The sequence below is a fragment of the Cherax quadricarinatus genome, chromosome 72 (genome assembly GCF_038502225.1).
Source record: "Cherax quadricarinatus isolate ZL_2023a chromosome 72, ASM3850222v1, whole genome shotgun sequence".
In the NCBI taxonomy this organism is placed as follows: Eukaryota; Metazoa; Arthropoda; class Malacostraca; order Decapoda; family Parastacidae; genus Cherax; species Cherax quadricarinatus.
The window spans coordinates 9,456,451-9,471,536 of NC_091363.1; the positions used below are offsets into that span (position 1 = coordinate 9,456,451).

Here is a 15,086-nt window from a genome sequence, read left to right on the forward strand (position 1 = left end):
TGGGGAAGTACCCTGGCTGGTGTGTGGGGAAGTACCCTGGCTGGTGTGTGGGGAAGTACCCTGGCTGGTGTACCACCATCACTACCACCTTCTACCACCACCACTTTTGTATCTTTCTACAAACTTTTTCTTGAATTTCTTTGGGCCCATGGTGGTTTATTTAGCAGTTACAAGCACTAAAAACAATGGAATAATACAAAATGTATTGCATGTATGCATGGAATAGTCCTCACTGGTTTGTACACAATGGAACACTGGCTGTACATGGAATGGCCAGGCCGCTTAGGCTATGCGGACACGTTCGGGACAAATGACTTTAACCAAGTTGAACATTAAAATGGTATAAAATACCGACAGGTTGTTAGGTAAGACACATATGCAACAGTTAGGTATCTTTATTATGAAACGTTTCGCCTACACAGTAGGCTTCTTCAGTCAAGTACAGAAAAGTTGATAGAAGCAGAAGATACTTGAAGACGATGTAATCAGTCCATCACCCTTAAAGTTTTGAGGTGGTCAGTCCCTCAGTCTGGAGAAGAGCATTGTTCCATAGTATGAAACAATATGGAGAAGAAGTGACAGGATGGAGCTTTTTATAGCGCCAAGAGGTGAGACGTAGGCCACTAGGAGAGGTAAGAACTCAGATGTTGAGAGGTCAGGTCCCTCTCAAATCCAGCCCCTCTCACTAGTGGAAGTTGTCGAAGTTGATTGCAGGTCTGTACCAAGATACCCTTGTGTTGCAGTGTCTGACAGATTGAACATTAAAATGGTATAAAATACCGACAGGTTGTTAGGTAAGACACATATGCAACAGTTAGGTATCTTTATTATGAAACGTTTCGCCTACACAGTAGGCTTCTTCAGTCAAGTACAGAAAAGTTGATAGAAGCAGAAGATACTTGAAGACGATGTAATCAGTCCATCACCCTTAAAGTTTTGAGGTGGTCAGTCCCTCAGTCTGGAGAAGAGCATTGTTCCATAGTATGAAACAATATGGAGAAGAAGTGACAGGATGGAGCTTTTTATAGCGCCAAGAGGTGAGACATAGGCCACTAGGAGAGGTAAGAACTCAGATGTTGAGAGGTCAGGTCCCTCTCAAATCCAGCCCCTCTCACTAGTGGAAGTTGTCAAAGTTGATTGCAGGTCTGTACCAAGATACCCTTGTGTTGCAGTGTCTGACAGATTGAACATTAAAATGGTATAAAATACCGACAGGTTGTTAGGTAAGACACATATGCAACAGTTAGGTATCTTTATTATGAAACGTTTCGCCTACACAGTAGGCTTCTTCAGTCAAGTACAGAAAAGTTGATACTATGGAACAATGCTCTTCTCCAGACTGAGGGACTGACCACCTCAAAACTTTAAGGGTGATGGACTGATTACATCGTCTTCAAGTATCTTCTGCTTCTATCAACTTTTCTGTACTTGACTGAAGAAGCCTACTGTGTAGGCGAAACGTTTCATAATAAAGATACCTAACTGTTGCATATGTGTCTTACCTTTAACCAAGTTCTTTGTCATTAACCGAGCCAATATTCTGACGCAAAAACGTGTCGTTATCCGATTTTTACGTTATCCGATGATGTCATTAACTGAGGGTCCACTGTAATGGTCTACTGTATTTACAAAAAGAAAAAAGTTTGAGAACAGTACAAAAAAAATCAGTTTAATTTTACAGCATGGGATTAGCCAATGAGATACCATACAACAATTTCCCTCAACGGAAGCTTTTTGAAGTTGATGGGGGGCTCTTGAACCAAGAGCCCCTGGAGTCAAACTTATTTGTCTCCTATTTCCCCCCAGGCACCATATGACCCCTTTAGGTTTAGTGCTGCCCTCATGAATGTAATAATAATGTACAGGTTGACCATCACTAATCTGGCATCGTAGGGGCCTGTAGGATGCCAGATTAGTGATTTTGCAGGATTACAGAGTGGTTAGGTTAGAATACACTTAACCTGCATCAGCGACTTCACCCACTATGCCCTACTTTTAGCCCATTCCATTGTTCCAGTCTACCATACTCGGCTATTTTGCTAGTATTCCTTCTATTCTGTCGATTGAGTACAAGAAACTGCCTGTTTACCTATTTCAACTACCCAATAAAGTGGTCAGAAATTGGTAATTTGGCCAATTTTAAATAAATATCAAGAGATGCCAATTTCAAAATAGGGTTCAGAATAAACAATGCAGACATTCCTGGCACTAAAATAACATTTTCTCTGTTCATTAGTCATGTTTCTAGGCTCCTCTTATATTACACTTGCTTTCCATTTTGAATTTTTAGTCACACAAAAAATAGAAGATTTACTGTTATGCAGACTACTGCATTATTGCAATAATTGTATAAATAATGTCAAGCCATTTGTGGCTACGTATTAGACCTGCCACCTGGACACGTATTGGACAGTGAAGTCATTTGTTTACTTTTGAACACTGGAAAAAACAAACATTTCTGCTATTTTGAGCTTAATTTCAAGGTACTTTCCATCACGAAACCAATCAAAATCATATCTATTTCTGTAATATATCTTCCATGCTATCAGACGAGACCAAAAAAACCACATGAAAATACACTCCAAAGTTGCTGTTTTACACCATTTTACACTATTTTCATTAATCCATCTATGATATTTTCTTCAAAATTATGTAAGAAACATACACCCACAGTATGATAAATTTCACATAAATATGAGGTGAGGGGGATGGGCAGAGGGAAAAAATTATGTTTTCTCTGGTCCAGCACCAGAGAAAGTATGTATCAATCCGACTTTGACCCAGTCACTCCCCTTAACGCATTTGGCTTTGTTTATAATTTTCGGCATGACTTCTCATCACTCCTCCCTTCATTTATGATGGCATCTAATGGTGTAGTTGTTAGAAATTATTAAACTCGGTGAACAAGGTATGTTGATGGGCCGCTTTGACCCTTAAACGGTCCAAACGTATATACACATTCTTACGCATAGCGCCCCAAACGTATATATACGTTTTATTTTTCCTGCCTTCAAATTTGGCACGATTGGCCTGAGATGCCTTGTCAGCATAGAATGGGTCCTAACGCTCAGTGTGCGCGGTATTAAAAAAAATCCGGGACCACTTAGTACCTTGTGGGAGCGCCAGTTAAATTGAGTGCGAGCTAGAGCAAACAGTGCGGCAAACACCAAGGATTCACTGATATAATGTCATATTAACACTCCTCTTTTAAGAGGAAAGTGATGTTAACCCCAAGTTTAGGGTCTGTCTATCTCTATCTCTGTCTTCCTCTGTCTACCTCTGTCTTCCTCTGTCTACCTCTGTCTATCTGTCTACCTCTGTCTGTCTACCTCTGTCTATCTGTCTACCTCTATCTGTCTACCTCTGTCTCTGTCTGTACTCACCTAATTGTACTCACCTAATTGTGGTTGCAGGGGTCGAGACTCAGCTCCTGGCCCCGCCTCTTCACTGATCGCTACTGGATCCTCTCTCTCTCTGCTTCCTGAGCTTTGTCATACCTCTTCTTAAAACTATGTATGGTTCCTGCTTCCACTACTTCACTTGCTAGGCTATTCCACTTGCTGACAACTCTATGACTGAAGAAATACTTCCTAACGTCCCTGTGACTCGTCTGAGTCTTCAGCTTCCAGCTGTGACCCCTTGTCCCTGTGTCCCCTCTCTGGAACATCCTATCTCTGTCCACCTTGTCTATTCCCCGCAGTATCTTGTATGTCGTTATCATGTCTCCCCTGACCCTTCTGTCCTCCAGTGTCGTCAGTCCGATTTCCCTTAACCTTTCCTCGTACGACATTCCCTTGAGCTCTGGGACTAGCCTTGTTGCAAACCTTTGTACTTTCTCTAACTTCTTGACGTGCTTGACCAGGTGTGGGTTCCAGACTGGTGCTGCATACTCCAGTATGGGCCTAACATACACAGTGTACAGTGTCTTGAACGATTCCTTATTAAGGTATCGGAACGCTATTCTCAGGTTTGCCAGGCGCCCGTATGCTGCAGCGGTTATTTGGTTGATGTGTGCCTCCGGTGATGTGCTCGGTGTTATGGTCACCCCAAGGTCTTTCTCCCTGAGTGAGGTCTGTAGTCTTTGTCCACCTAGCCTATACTCTGTCTGCGGTCTTCTTTGCCCCTCCCCAATCTTCATGACTTTGCATTTGGCTGGATTGAATTCGAGAAGCCAGTTACTGGACCACATGTCCAGCCTCTCCAGGTCTCTTTGCAGTCCTGCCTCATCCTCGTCCGATTTAATTCTTCTCATCAACTTCACGTCATCTGCGAACAGGGACACTTCAGAGTCTATTCCTTCCATCATGTCGTTCACATATATCAAAAATAGCACTGGTCCTAGAACCCCTGTGGGACCCCGCTCGTAACAGGCGCCCACTGTGATACCTCTTCACGTACCATGACTCGTTGCTGCCTCCCTGTCAGGTATTCCCTTATCCATTGCAGTGCCCTTCCTTTTACGTGTGCCTGATCCTCCAGCTTCTGCACTAATCTCTTGTGGGGAACTGTGTCAAAGGCCTTCCTGCAGTCTAGGAAAACGCAATCTACCCAACCCTCTCTCTCGTGTCTTACTTCTGTTACCTTGTCATAAAACTCCAGGAGGTTTGTGATACAAGATTTGCCTTCCATGAACCCATGCTGGTTTTCATTTATAATCTTGATCCTTTCCAGGTGTTCGACCACTCTCCTCCTGATAATCTTCTCCATGACTTTGCACACGATACATGTCAGAGACACAGGTCTGTAGTTTAGTGCCTCGTTTCTGTTTCCTTTCTTAAATATGGGGACTACATTAGCTGTCTTCCATTTCTCAGGTAGTTGCCCAGTTTCAAGGGATGTGTTGAAGATTGTGGTTAGAGGCACACACAGCATCTCTGCTCCTTCTCTAAGGACCCATGGGGAGATGTTGTCCGGTCCCATCGCCTTTGAGGTGTCAAGGTCACTTAAGAGCTTCTTCACCTCCTCCTCAGTTGTTCGTATGTCATCCAACACTTGTTGGTATATTCCCTCTTGATGTTCCCTTCTGTTCTGTCTTCCCACAGCCCTTCCTGTCTCTACTGTAAAAACTTCCTTAAATCTCCTGTTCAGCTCCTCACATACCTCCTAATCATTTCTTGTGAGTTCTCCACCTTCTGTCCTTAATCTGATCACCTGGTCTTTGACTGTTGTCTTCCTCCTGATGTGGCTATACAACAGTTTCGGGTCAGTCTTGATTCTCGATGCTATGTCATTTTCATACTGTCGCTGGGCCTCCCTCCTTACCTGTGCGTACTCATTCCTGGCTCTGCGACTGATCTCCCTATTTTCGTGTGTTCTCTGCCTTCTGTACTTTTTCCATTCTCTATTGCACTTTGTTTTTGCCTCCTTACACCGTCGGGTGAACCAGGGGCTTGTTCTGGTCTTCCCGTTGTTACTGTTGCCCTTGGGAATGAACCTTTCCACTGCCTCCTTGCATTTTGTTGCTACATATTCCATCATTTCATTTACTGGCTTTCCTGCCAGTTCTCTGTCCCACTGGACCTCCCGCAGGAAGTTCTTCAACCCTATGTAGTCCCCTCTTTTATAGTCAGGTTTTTCCCATTCTACTCCTGTTATTCTCTCCACTTGCAGCTCTACTATGTATTCGAAGCACAGAACCACGTGGTCGCTAGCTCCTAGGGGACTCTCATACTTGATGTCCTCAATGTCTGAGCTGCCCAGGGTGAACACAAGGTCCAATCTTGCTGGTTCATCCTCCCCTCTCACTCTGGTAGTGTCCTTAACATGTTGGTGCATGAGGTTTTCCAGCACCACGTCCAACATCCTGGCTCTCCATGTTTCGGGACCCCCATGTGGCTCAAGGTTTTCCCAGTCAATCTCCCTGTGGTTGAAATCCCCCATAACCAGCAACTTTGCTCTGCTGGAGTGAGCTCTTCTTGCCACCTCAGCAAGTGTGTCCACCATTGCTCTGTTGCTCTCTTCATATTCCTCTCTTGGCCTCCTGCAGTTCTGTGGTGGATTATACATCACTGCAATGACCACTTTGTGTTCCCCCGACTGAAGTGTACCTGCTATGTAGTCTCTTTCTCCCGTCTCATCTATTCCTTCCATTTTCTCGAATTTCCATCTGTTTTTTACGAGCAGAGCAACCCCACCTCCCCCCCTGCCCCTTCTATCTTTCCTCATGATCTGGTATCCTGGTGGGAAGATTGCATCTGTTATTGTCTCCATGAGTTTTGTTTCTGTAACTGCTATGATGTCTGGGGACTTCTCATTGATTCTTTCTTGCCATTCCTCATGTTTATTCGTTAATCCATCTGCATTTGTGTACCAAACCTTCAACTTCTGTTCTAATACTGTAACTGTGGTGCGGGGGGTAGAAACAGAGGGATCGGTGTGTGATGGTTGGTTTGGATTGTTCAGTTGCCTTGGGGGTGTCGTGGCTGGAGTCCTTCTGCAGGTGTTTCTGGGGGGTGTGCTTGTCCTTCCATTTGATCCTGGGTTATTCTGCTCTCCTTTTTCATTTCCTCCCATTTCTCCTTTCGTTTTTGAACTCTCTCTTTCATTGTCTTCCTTTCGTCCTGTGTTCTGTCTCGGTCGAGGTACACACTCCGGAACTCCTGCTTGCTCCTGTGTATCTGTCTCTGTGTATCTGTCTCTGTGTATCTGTCTCTGTGTATCTGTCTCTGTGTATCTGTCTCTGTGTATCTGTCTCTGTGTATCTGTCTCTGTGTATCTGTCTCTGTGTATCTGTCTCTGTGTATCTGTCTCTGTGTATCTGTCTCTGTGTATCTGTCTCTGTGTATCTGTCTCTGTGTATCTGTCTCTGTGTATCTGTCTCTGTGTATCTGTCTCTGTGTATCTGTCTCTGTGTATCTGTCTCTGTGTATCTGTCTCTGTGTATCTGTCTCTGTGTATCTGTCTCTGTGTATCTGTCTCTGTGTATCTGTCTCTGTGTATCTGTCTCTGTGTATCTGTCTCTGTGTATCTGTCTCTGTGTATCTGTCTCTGTGTATCTGTCTCTGTGTATCTGTCTCTGTGTATCTGTCTCTGTGTATCTGTCTCTGTGTATCTGTCTCTGTGTATCTGTCTCTGTGTATCTGTCTCTGTGTATCTGTCTCTGTGTATCTGTCTCTGTGTATCTGTCTGTCTCTCTTTCAATCTGTCTCTCTTTCTATCTGTTTGTCTATCTGTCTCACAGATACACATAAATACAAGTATACATAGTGTAAATTACCTAGGATAACCCAAAAAATCCAGACAAAGTGCTATACAGTGGACCCCCGGTTAACGATATTTTTTCACTCCAGAAGTATGTTCAGGTGCCAGTACTGACCGAATTTGTTCCCATAAGGAATATTGTGAAGTAGATTAGTCCATTTCAGACCCCCAAACATACACGTACGAACGCACTTACATAAATACACTTACATAATTGGTCGCATTCGGAGGTGATCGTTATGCGGGGGTCCACTGTACTTTGCTTGAAGATGTGAGTAAACGTGATGAAGACGCAGTCTTGTGGCTCTCCCTGAGGCAGAGAGCTAGATGGATAGACAGATAGACAGGGAGCTTGACAGACAAATAGACAGACAGACATGTTTGTGTACCAGCTAAAACAAAGTGAGGGCGATGCTCATCAAATATCACCTCTAATCTTTTCTTATCAGCTGCACCCTCCCCCACCCTTGTGCATGCTCATCAAATGTCAGCTCTTATCAGTTATCTCATCATGTCACTGTCAGGGGTGGACTTTGTTTTTCATGCTTCAAGGGAACTTATTATTACCTATTATTATTATTACATATTATTCTTTTCCTTCTCTTCCTCCTCATTGTTATTATATACTTCCACATATCCAAAACATTGCTGGGACATATAAATACTTTGTATATATTCCAAAACAATAGTAAATGGCTAAGGCAGGTGTAAATATCCACCTGTCAGTGTGTTTGTGTCAATTTGAGTACAATTTCAGTACCTAATACTAGTGTCAGAACAAAGATTGGTTATAAAATGGCAAGAACTACTACAAATTGTAATTATCAGAACATAAAAATTACATAAAATATGAAAAATAGAAAAAAAGATGTAACGGCAACACGTCTGCAAGCAGCAGGACTTGATGTTGCTGTCATACGAGCATCCAGTGCCAACTTCTCGGCCTCATATCTGGGTAAGTACTGACCCTAAAATTTTTTTTATTCTAAAATACTTAAAAAAAAAAAAGTGCTCTTTTTTCTATAAATTTTTTTTTTTTCCAAATTATTCGGGGCGCTGCACGAGTGAACGTATATATACGTTTGGACCGTTTAAGGGTTAAATATCATATGGCTATGCAGCCCAGGCGGGCTACATAGTTACACCTACTGGTTACCTACACCCGACTTCCTATAAATAAATACTGTACTACTCACCTCTCGCCCTACATTACGACTACACACATTTTAAGGTAAGAAATGATGGTACTGTCTTTTTTTTTTTTTTTCGTACTGCATGCAGCAGGATTTTTTTTAATATAGTGCACACTTACTACACAGACCTATGCTGTGTGGTAAGTGTGTAGGCCCAAATTTACCAGTTACAGCTTATGTGAACAAGCTGAGCTCACAGCGACCAACAGTGGCTTCAAAGCCACCTTATCTTTTATGGACAATTTACAGTGTATGTGCTTTACACAATGAGAAGCATTTCTTTTATTTGTTGGGACCATGGCTAGGGCTAAAAGTGAGCAGGTTACAATAAACAGAGAAAAAGAAATTGAAATGACTCGTGCAGCAAGTAGCGCCACCAAACAATAGCAGAAGGTTGGTGTGCTGACCCTGAAAATTTGAAATTATTCTAGCCAAAATTAGTGCCGGATTACTGATGGAACCGGTTTACTGACTGCCAGATTAGTGATGGTCAACCTATACAATAAATGTTATTTTTAAGTTAATTACATATACTGACCTGAGGTAGAGGTGTGGGTGGTCTGAGTGTGAGTAAGACAAAGATAGCATTCTCTACTCCAGTCCAATAGTCTCGCCCTCCCATCACCTGAACCCCAGCACTTGCCACATACCTGCCACACACATTCATATTGTAATATTCTTAATGATAGTACACTTCAACACTTAAGTAACAACTATAATATAAAGTACCAAATCACAAGAATCTTATTTACTGGCAGTACAATGAAAATGAGTAACCAAGTTAGATACTGTACTAAGAAAATTAATGCCAGCATCTTATATAACCAAACTAATACTGCAAAATATCACTAAGTGCAGTAAATGCAAAGAAAGTACAGTATATACAAAAAAGTATGACAATTAATAATTAAAAGTTTCTAGCTCTACTACCCTAATCTAGTATATAACATTTCACAAAGTTACAGCATGAACTAGCTTCAAGACTTTTTTTTTATTAATTTCAGAGGTTTAATAACCCTGGATAACCCAATGGAGGTCTGATAAAGCCTACTCTGACCTCTAATCATATTTTTTGTTATGTGCCATCACTCAAGAGGATGAGCTACCGGTGCTCAATAATCTAGCCACTGATGAGACAATGAACCATGCAGTATGGTTTATTCTGTTTTGGGACTTGAATACTTCCCTAGGAAGTGTCCAATAACAGCTAACTACAAGATATCTGTTGCTAGGTGAACATGGGCAGCAAGTGTTAAGAGACTTCCTCTTATGTCTCACCCTGCCCTGGATTCAAAAATGAGCCCTTTCAGTTATGAACCCAATGCTCTATTACTGAGCTACAAGGCATTTATTCAAAGAAGACTTCTTCCCACTACAAGGAATTACAGTCATTAATGCTGCCTTGGCCCATACCAGCTGAAACTTCTCTTGTTGGTGAATTTGTCGTGATCTAAGTAGATGAAGCTACCTTCCCCCTCCTTGGATCAAAACTGATAATCTCTCATTAACCAAATGTTGCATGACCTCTCTTGGTGTAGCACTTCTCCATAACTGTAATAATTCCTTCAGCAAGGCACAGTTGTGGCCTGTGTAGATTTAAGCTCTGCTTCCATGCATTTGTTGTATACAGAGACCAATTTGCGCCTTATTTCTGCTCATCTTCAACTTGGAGATTTTGGTACCTTTGACTGTAGTACAGTACTGTCAGTTTGTAGCCTATGGGATCAGTGAGAGATCGAGGTTTCTACCTATATTCTTCATTTTCATTTGTTAGACGCATCAACCAAATTAGTTAAATCCCGTAATTTTCATATTCATTACCTCAAAGCAATCAAAAAATATCTTGATAAGCAGTGTCTTGGTTGTTACCCACATGCTTGTTTCCTCTCAGATTGATTTTTGCTACTGTTTGTAGGCTTATCTAACTACTTGCTAAAAAAGACTGCAGTCTGCACAGAATTGTGGGGCTAGACTGGTATTTTCGCTCCCAACTGGGGTTTCCACTTGTCCCTATTTGTTTGAGCTGCATTGGTTCCCTATCAAGGCAAAAACTAAATTTAAACTGTTCACTGACATTTAATAAAAGTTATTAAGTTTAATGAACCAAAGTACCTTGCTGACATGCTTACACCTTTTCCACGAGGCTCAGAAATGTTTCTGAGAATTGCCACAGATCCTTTCAGATTGTTGGAGCCTCATGCTATTAACCTTTAAACTGTCCAAGCAGATCTATATTCACATGCGTAGTGCTCCAAAAGTAGATCTACTTTTTTTTTACATTTTCAAATATAACAAAAGAAAAAAAAACGAAGATCAAAGTTTTTTTTTACACGTTTTCAAATGTAAAAAAAGAAAAGATCTACTTTTTTTTACATACTTTCAAATGTTGAAAAAAAGTAGATCTATGTTTGGACAGTTTAAGGGTTAAGGAGAAATCATTTACAGAAAGAGCATTTTCTTATCTAACTCCTAGATTGTTCAACAGGTTGCCAATGTTTGTTAAGTCAGGAATTTGTTCACGCTTTCAAGTCTCATGTGAAAGTACGTCTCTTTTCAAAAGCTTATGTCCTGATAATGATACTGTCACTCTTAAACATAAACTTCAGTATTTTTTCTTTGTTATTGCATTTATGGATTATTGCAAGTGCTGGTGAATTACTTGAAAGAACAGGTTCTAAAGAATAACAAAATTTCAAATTATTTATTATTACTATTATTATTACCCCTGGAGCAGTAGCTATTCAGTAGGCAACATACTCACTGTCTAATCCATACAGGTTCATCATTTTCTGTAAATCTTGTATAATGAGAATAACACCAACAATAATAGTTGTAATAATAATAATAATATTAAGTAATCATCATCACTCTGATTCACTGTCTGCCAGGTTTTGTCTCGCTGTCATTTTTACGATCTTGACCTCCTGTGAACTATAAGCTAAAACTTGAACACATCTTTCTGCACTGCAGCAGAATTCAGCAGGGAAAGTTTAATGGCAATAAATACCTAAGAAAACATTGTCAAAATCTAATTTTGAAAATTTTCTTGCAAAAATATTTCCTAACATGATCTAACAAAACATTAATGGCAGCGGCCTATACCTAAAAAAAAATCAACACTACCTTAATAATGATGTTTCAGTGCACCCTTAAACTTGGCTGCAACATTCTTAAATGGAAAACCGGCAAAAGATTGGAGGAGTGGGAAGAGAGCCTTCTACTATACTCTCATTGCCTCAAGTATCTAGATAGTAAAGGTAGCCAAACTCTAGTACAGTGGACCCCCGGTTAACGATTTTAATCCGTGCAAGAGGGCTCATCGTTATGCGAAATAATCGTTATGCGAATGAATTTTCCCCATAAGAAATAATGGAAATAAAATTAATCCGTGCAAGACGCCCAAAAGTATGAAAAAAAAATTTTTTTACCACATGAAATGTTAATTTTAATACACACAAACTGAAAAAGGCATGCACAATTAAATGACACTTACTTTTATTGAAGATCTGGTGATGATTGATGGGATGGGAGGAGGGGAGAGCATTATCTTCTTACTGTTTAGAAGGGGAATCCCCTTCCATTACGACTTGAGGTAGCAAGTCCTTTTCCGGGGTTACTTCCCTTCTTCTTTTAATGCCACTAGGACCAGCTTGAGAGTCACTGGACCTCTGTCGCACAACAAATCTGTCCATAGAGCTCTGTACCTCCCGTTCCTTTACGATTTGTCTAAAATGGGCCACAACATTGTCATTGAAATAGTCACCAGCACGGCTTGCAACAGCTGTGTCAGGGTGATTTTCATCTATAAAGGTTTGCAGTTCAACCCACTGTGCACACATTTCCTTAATCTTTGAAGTAGGCACAATGGATTCCACAACTGGCATAGGCTTCTCAGGGTTAGCCCCAAACCCTTCAAAATCTTTCTTAATTTCCATACTAATTCTCACCCTTTTTACCACAGGGTTGGCACTAGAAGCTTTCTTGGGGCCCATGGTCACTTATTTTCCAGAAACAGCACCGAAAATACTGTAATAATACGAAATATTCCGAGTGTATGCTTGGATGTTACCGCGGAGGCTGGCTGGTAAACAATGGGACGGAGCGGCACATGTGAGGCTGGCTGAGGGCACATTGGACGCGTCTCGGACGAAAATCGGTATGCGGGTTTTTAATCGGTATGCGGGGCAAAAATTTTGCGATAAAAGTAATCGTTATGCGGAAAAATCGCTATGCGATGCCATCGTTATGCGGGGGTCCACTGTAAATCCTCAGGAAATGGTCTTGATGTTTTCAATTCAATTCAATTCAAGTTTATTCTCTATAATGGTTACAATGTGGGGTTTACAGGCTTTGGGTATTTTGTGGTTTACACGTTATAAAATACTAATTACAGAGGGGGCCACTAGGACACCTAGCATGGCTAGGCATTTCGAGCAGACTTAGATTAATTCTTAACATTAAATCCTTACAGATTATAGTATTAAGGCTAAGTGACTACATCATAATTTGTGAGTTTAGCAATGTGAATGCTTTTGTTTTGGCACAATACAAGGTGTCTATATTTGAATATCATAAGCACGCAAACTTATGACTAGTTAGGATTTATTATTTTAAGATTAAGATTAGTATTTCTGGGTTTATAGTCAGTGGGTGCGTGAGTGTAATTTTGAACCACCAGGTGGTTATCATGTAGTTAGTTGTCGGGATGGATCAGGGAGATAAGATGTTTTCTAACTGTAGTTTTGAAAGTAATGAATGTGTCTGCAGTTCTAGAGTTTTCAGGTAGGGTGTTCCAGATTTTGGGTCCTTTGAAATACATTGAATTTTTGTAAAGGTTTAGTTGAACACGGGGAATGTCATCGAGATGTTTGTGTCTGGTGTTATGCCTGTGGATCCTGTCACAACTACCAAGAAAGCATTTTAGGTCAAGGTTAATATTGGAATTTAAGGTCCTGTAGATATAGATTGCACAGTAGTAAGTGTGGATGTTCTGAACAGGGAGTAAGTTTAGATCTAAGAAGAGTGGGGGGGGGGGGTTGCCAGGGATGGGATTTAGTTATTATTCTTACTGTGGCTTTTTGTTGGGTTATTATTGGCTTCAGGTGTGTTGCTGCAGTTGAACCCCAAGCACAGATAGCATAGGTGAGGTATGGATATATAAGTGAATGGTATAGTGTGAGAAGGGCAATTTGCAGTATGTAGTATCGTATCTTGGAGAGGATCCCCACCATTTTGGATACTCTTTTTGTTATGTGTTGGATATGGGTGCTGAATTTTAGGTTGTTGTCGAGGTATAGGCCAAGGAATTTGCCCTCATTATGTCTGGCAATTAGAGTGTTGTCGATCTTAATGTTAAGTTGCACAACACCTGCTCTGCTACCAAACATAATATAGTAGGTTTTCCAGTGTTAAGTGTAAGTTTATTGGCTGTCATCCAAGTCGATATTTTGAGCAGCTCCTCGTTAACAATGGTGTTGAGGGTGGCAAGATTAGGGTGGGAGATGACATAAGTCGTGTCGTCAGCAAAGAGACTGGGTTTCAGGTGTTGAGATATGTTTGGAAGATCACTGATGTAAATGAGGAAGAGCAGGGGTCCAAGGACACTTCCCTGCGGAACTCCAGTATCAAGTGGCCGTATTGATGAGGCTGTGTCTTTAATGGTGACATACTGATACCCATTAGAAAGGTAGGATTTAAAATATGCAAATGCGTGGCCTCTTATACCATAGTGATCAAGTTTGTGGAGTAGGATGCCGTGGTCTACTGTGTCAAACGCTTTTCTTAGGTCAATAAAAATTCCTAGCGGATATTCTTTATTTTCCAGTGCTTTGTAAAGCAGGTCTACCATTTTTATAATTGCATCATTAGTGCTTTTATTTTTCCTAAATCCAAATTGGCAGGGGCTGAGTATGTTTTGTGACTTCATAAATGAATAAAGTCTCCTGTGCACGAGTTTCTCGAAGATTTTGGATAGCAATGGTAAGTTTGATATTGGCCTATAGTTGTTTACGTCTGTAGGGTCACCAACTTTATGTATTGGTGTAACCCTTGCTGTCTTGAGTAGTCGGGAAAGTGCTAGTTTCTAGTGACTTGTTAAAAAGTAATGTAATAGCATGCGAAAGGACATGGGCCGCTTGCTTGTACAATAATGGTGGGACGTGAGACAGATTCCCCGAGTTATTTTTAAGTGACTTTATGATCGCGGTGACTTCCGTGGGCTCAGTTGGTACAAGATAGAAGGAATTTGGGAAATTCCCATCTAGGTAGTCCCCGGCATGGGCATTGGTACGTGGGATTTTACTGGCAAGATTAGATCCTATGTTTGAGAAGAAGTCGTTTATCTTGTTAGCTGTATCAGTGGGATGCAGTGGTGTTTCATGAGGTTTAGTAAGAACAATATTCTTGGTTTTTTCAGTTTGTGGGTCCCCAGAATCTGGGAAAGTGTTTTCCAGGTCTTTTTTATATCTCCTCTTGTGTCAGTGAATCTGCTGGAGTAGTACAGTTGTTTGGCTTTCTTTATTAATTTGGTGAGAACTATTGAATATTGTTTAAAAATATCTTTGTGTATTAAGCCCTGTCTATATTGCTTTTCATATTGGTGTTTCTTATCAATGGATTTCAGAATGCTGCTGGTTAGCCATGGGCAACCAAGCCGTTTATTCGTGATCTGTTTCGTTTTTATAGGACAATGTT

The 15,086-nt window shown here is 41.0% G+C and overlaps 1 protein-coding gene across 1 annotated transcript in view; it reads right to left on the bottom strand.

Annotated features, from left to right (window-relative positions):
* LOC128701299 (fap1 adhesin) overlaps positions 1 to 15,086 on the bottom strand; it is an 88,913-nt gene that overhangs the window by 29,117 nt on the left and 44,710 nt on the right. The window contains exon 8 of the mRNA XM_070100390.1: positions 8,932 to 9,043. Coding sequence (XP_069956491.1) covers positions 8,932 to 9,043 — 112 coding nt within the window. The remainder of the gene's footprint in view (positions 1 to 8,931; positions 9,044 to 15,086) is intronic.